At 42.2% G+C, this 5,419-nt stretch overlaps 1 protein-coding gene across 2 annotated transcripts; it reads right to left on the bottom strand.

The window, feature by feature from the left end:
* Positions 1 to 819: 819 nt before the first annotated feature.
* On the bottom strand, positions 820 to 5,165 carry LOC308400000 (uncharacterized protein). Of its 2 annotated transcripts, none has more exons than XM_080887459.1 (4): positions 4,813 to 5,165; positions 4,685 to 4,738; positions 2,400 to 2,513; positions 820 to 1,432 (listed from the first exon to the last, which is right to left on the bottom strand). In XM_080887459.1, the coding sequence occupies exons 1-4, from the start codon at positions 4,986 to 4,988 to the stop codon at positions 1,300 to 1,302; spliced, it is 477 nt and encodes a 158-aa protein (XP_080743585.1). In that variant the 5' UTR covers positions 4,989 to 5,165; the 3' UTR covers positions 820 to 1,299. The 2 variants fall into 2 exon arrangements, with proteins under 2 accessions (XP_080743585.1, XP_080743586.1); XM_080887460.1 differs by having other exon boundaries at positions 2,400 to 2,510.
* Between the last annotated feature and the right edge of the window lie 254 nt (positions 5,166 to 5,419).

Genomic DNA, 5,419 nt, shown 5'->3' with positions numbered 1-5,419 from the left:
GCAAAATCAATACTGATTAATACTGATAATCTGATGGGCTGTGTGTGGTACAGTCCACAGTTCAGATTGTGACAGTAGAATCACAAAGTGGACTCTCACACTGATGTTTCTACTGTTCCTGTGCTGCCACCTCCAGGACAAACACGTTCTTACACCCAGAGGTGCCGCTATTGCTTAATTTTGAACCAGCTTTATTAACAAACCTCAGTCAAAACGGAAGAAACAAACCCTCTGATGAACTCCAGCAAGGAAACCGAAATAAAAAGAAAACATAATGAAATGTGAATAAATGAAATGAAAGATGTTCTTCTTTGTTTTTGTGCTTAGTCAACATAACACACACTCAGATATAACAGTCTGCACTTCAGACTGTATATCAAAGATGGTTAGTGTCTTGGAACCTGGACAGGAAGCTGAGATGTTCTTAGGGACACTCAGAGAAGTTTAACTGCCAGGATGAAAAATTCTTTTAAATCCCAAATTTGTGACAAGTCAGAAAACCTTAATGTGTTTTTATCATTGACCCGTGATACACGCAGCTTTTATATCACAGCCACGCATCACAGTGATTGTCCAGAAGGGCTTCAAGCTGCACTTTTAATAATCAATCATAGACTGTAAATAAAGATTGATGTAGGTAATATCCAGCACAGGCCAACTCCTCTGCTATAGAAGTGTAGTTGACCTTTGACCTCTGACTTTTGCCTGTAGTCAGTTTTGTACATGCAGGGAGAGTCAAACTTTATTTAATACTTTATTGGAAACAGATTTTCTTTACATGGACACATTTCAGACTGTCACATTTACAGGTAGGCATTTTGCACATGCTCAGTGTGACTCCGACCAGCTCCACAGAAACACCAACAAACTTTGTTAATTAATAGCTTTGTTTAATTTCTGTCTCTGATGTCAGAGACACAAACTGACACGTAAAAGGCGACAGGAAAACTTCAAGTGATCAGCGACAGGCCCCTTCAAAATAAAAGTATAAGATGTAAATACATACTGGGAGGAGCTGAAAGTCATCGAGTCTCTGTCAATCATGTGCTGGACCATGTGACCACAGTTGGACTCAAACAGGTGAGACTGAAGATGGTTCTCTTTGGTTTCCACCTGTGGTGGCGTGCAGCTCTGTCACTGGATGTTTGTTGGTAAGATGGATCTTGAGAATTGTAGTTAACTTCTTTGCATCCTCAGATGTGTGAAGGTTAGGTTTTCTTGTGTTTTTCTCTCAGACAGGTGAGTGTGAGGTGGAGCTGATGATGATGAAGATGATAAAGTAGTAACAGGTGCCTCCCTTCACTTTTTCCCAGGACCAAAGGGGTCTGCGGTGGCGTCGCCAGCCTTCTCCTCTCCACCCTGCAATCTGTCAACTAGGTTCGCTGTCCCACAGGTGGCCAGGACACACCGAGCACCTGTGGCCCCATGAATCCTAAGAAAGGCACAGGTAATTGATTAACTGATTGATTAATTATCTAGGAACACCTTTAATAATTATTGATACTTATTTAGACTCTTTCTTTTTGATTGATCTTTCTGAGTTGTACTTCAGTGACTTCTTCCAAATAATCAGCGTGTCTTTCAGATCCCACACTGCCTGTCTCTCTGTCTGTTTTTCTTTCTGTTTGTTTGCCTGTTTGTCTTTCCGTATGTTTGTTTATCTGTTCACCTGTCTGTCTTTTTCTTTTGTCTGTTTGGTTTTCTGTTTTAGTGTTTGGCTGTCTGTCTGTGTTTGCATTCTGTCCATCTGCCTGTCTTTCTGCTTGTCTGCTTGTTGCTCTGTCTGTTTTGTCATCTATTTTTTTTGTCTGTCTGCTTGGTAGCTTGTCTGTCTGTCTGCCTGTCTTCTGTTTGTCTATCTGTATGTTTGTTTATCTGTCTGCCTGCCTGTCTGTCTTTTTCTCTTGTCTGTTTTGTAATCTGCCTGCCTGCCTGTTTGTTTGTCTTTTTCAGTTGGCTGCTTAATTTTCTGTTGGTGTTTGGTTGTCTGTTTGTCTTCTTTTTGTCCGTTTGTCTGTCTGTCTGTCTGTTTGTCTTTTGGTCTGTCAATGTGTCTGTTTGTTTGTTTTTCTGTTTGTCTGTCTGCCTCCCTGTTGTGACTTTGTGTCTGACTCTCAGGTAATTTTTGAAAACAAAAAACATCAGCAGGCTCTCTCCCTACTTCTGATGGTGTTTTCTCGGCCAATCAGACCATGTGGTGACAGATACATACACTGATTCTGGCTTCCTGAAACACAGACAGAGAGCACCTGTTCAGACCTGAGTGGGCTGCAGGTGAGTGAGTGTGTCAGAGTCTTACAGGTGATCCAGAGGAAGAATCAGTCTTGAATACAAGCAGAGGCCCTCTGAACTGGATTCACACCTAATACTTGATTTAGGTGCAACCTGAGGTTACTCACAAAAGCGTGGGGGTGCTGTTCCCCATGGCATGCTCCGTGCTGTTCCCCATGTGGGTTCCCATGTTTTTTACTGTGTTGTTCCGCACAGCAATCTCAGTGAACCCCTCTGCACTGCTGTGAAAAATAAAACTTTAAACAATCTGATCCTCATTAAAGTTTTCACACAGAGTTGAAACAGCTTCACAGGTGTGACTTTTTTTTAGCCTCGAGTCTGAAACAGGAAATAGACTGGCTACATCAGGGGTGTCAAACTCAAATACACAGTGGGCCAAAATTCAAATCTGGAACAAAGTCGCGGGCTAACGTTAATATTTATTGAAAAAAAAAATCTTCCTCCAGATATGAGAATGAATCTTTTCTTATGGACTCAAACAAGTTTTGCTGAAAAACTGAATGTGGAACAAGCAAAGCTTAATACTAAACAATATATATATTAGCTGTTTAATACCAGTAGGCCAGCTCTAATAGTAATTTGGTATGGCTTCGCGGGCCAAATGTAATTAGGCTCCGGGCCAAATTTGGCCCGCGGGCCAGAGTTTGACACCTATGGGCTACATCATCTTCAACACAAATCCTCTCTTACTGAGGAGGTGATAAACAAGTGGATGTTCCACTGACCGCTCACAGCGATCATTGTAACACAATTAAATATAAGTAAACATTTAGAAACATCGTGTGACAACTCAGTCGTTCAACGGGACGTCCGCTTTATTCCCACTTAATTCCAGTGTATTTGTGGATTATTCTCTGAGACCCTTGATGCTCCGGTGCGAATTGATATTTTTATCACATGAACACTAATAACACACATAACACATGAAACTAATGACTAGTTAACATATTGATCATCACAAGTTTAAATGGTTACTCAGAAAGTAACTCAGTAGGTTCACTCAAACTATAGTTACTTTTCCCAAAAAGTTGATTCTGTTCATCTCAATGTATGTTCGTGTTGGTTCTCAGTCTTCCAGGTCATGGTAACCTAAGAAGCTTGGAAAGAAAAGAACTGGACTTCTTTAAGCTTCACCTCTCATCCGAAAAGCTTCTTCAGTTCTAAGACCAAATAGTGGAAAGTCCCAGGTATTTAAGCCCTGATAAAGACCCACACCTTTGTGATGAGGCAAGGTCTCAATATAATAGTAATAGTTGGTCAATGACCCTCTTAAGGGACAACCCCCGATGGAGCTTAAATACCTGGACTCACCACCATTTCGTGTTTCCAGGCTCCTTTCAGTGATTCATTGGGATGTAGTGTTTTCAGTGGGAGAAACATTTCGTCACTTAAAGTTTGGCTCTCATCATCCACTGGGTGTCATCAGGACACTACAACATAGAGCAAACACCATCCCACAGACACAGTGGCCAGCATCTAAAGAAAACTCCAGGCGATCCAGGAGAGAAGACGCAAAACTGCTGCCTAAGCAAAAACCCTAGTAATCTCTTTTGTGTCAGGAGTAGCGGAACAGCTGAGACACATTTTCTCCAACCACCATGTCTGTGTGGCTTTCAAACCCAAAACCCGCTGCGCAAAAAAATGGTTCCGCAAGGATCCGGTCCCCCAACACAAACAGTGTAACGTAGTGTACACTCTTGAGTGCGCACAAGCCATTTACGTGAAAAGGGAAAGACCATCTCTGTATCGAGGAGGGGGCCTAAACGTACATCTTTCACAATCTTACAATGTTGTAATTGCAGCCATTCCCCACCTCTTTGTGAATGGCACTCATGGCCATTAACCAATAATCAAGAAACTGGCGTCACAGCTCATTGTTCGTCTGTGGTGCTGGTTTCAGTCATTAAGGCAAATGTACTGTTTATAAGGTTAGAAATCTGCAGTCAGCTGAGACTGAAAAGGACACTTGGGTGAGTGATGAAGTGTTTCTCCCACTAAAAAGGCTACGTCCAAATAAACAGAATCAACTTTTCCTTACTAGGATGATTGAGCATGCATCAAGACAGTTACTTTTGTATCTGTCAGAGTTTCACACCTGAAGATCAGTCAAAAAGATTTAATGAACTGATGATCAGTGAGCTGAATGATTGGAAATTATTAGTAAACATGTTGATTCATCATTGATCATTTAACAATCAATCAGCAGGTCGATTGGTACACATTTACTCCACCAAGTAATCTGATTTCTTTACAACAAACATGTGAAATGAGTAAAGAGAAGAAGAAGACTGGGAGTTTATCTGGATCTGCAAGATGACATGTTCATACCTGATGTTACTTCAAAGTTCTAACAAGCTGGTGCAGGAATACCCAGAGTTTCTGTCAGACTCACCTGGTGATGTTGTGATCGGCCAGATGAGGATTTGACATGTTCACATTTTCACGTCTGTGGAAAGAACAGAAAACATCTCTGTAATCAGCACACACAAACAGGAAGTCCAGCTGACACCTGTACCTTACCTGAGACGTCCACATGGAGAAGGAAGAGGTGTCACCAAAACAAAGACCACCATCATCATTATCATCACCATCATCCTCTGGAGTGGAGCAGAGAGAGTCGTCATCCTCATCAGAGAGAGTGACATTGAAGGCATCATGCTGCCTTTTAAACCTGCTCTTTGTTTACACAGAAACATGTCAGTGTCGCCTGAAGGTCGGCTGAAGGCCAGCTGAAGGCCGACGGGAGTGATGAGTCGTTTCACTATTTACAGTGGGTTTTATCAGCAGCTCGACCTCGGCGCTGTTTGTTCTTCACGGGGAAGAGATCATTGGTTCACACGCAGTGATCTCACTGCGATGTCATCAGTTCTCAGTGTCTGTGGGAAACATCATTAAACATTTGAGTCACCTGCAGGTGCGAACTCAGGTGTTTTTATGTTAACCGCTAGCTTCCTGTGAAGTCACTGTGAGGTAAGAGATATTCCTGTGTGTGTGATAAGGCTCCGCCTCCTCACAAGTCACCTGCAGTAATTCCTGCTGTGAGAACAGGTTCATCAGCTATTTGATGAACACCTCTGTCCCACTAAGTCACATGCTGACTTCCTGTCATACTGTGCAAGTCAACCTG

This window comes from Rhamphochromis sp. 'chilingali' (genome assembly GCF_963969265.1).
Source record: "Rhamphochromis sp. 'chilingali' genome assembly, chromosome: 7".
NCBI classification, from domain to species: Eukaryota; Metazoa; Chordata; class Actinopteri; order Cichliformes; family Cichlidae; genus Rhamphochromis; species Rhamphochromis sp. 'chilingali'.
This window is presented reverse-complemented; position numbering and strand designations above follow the sequence as displayed.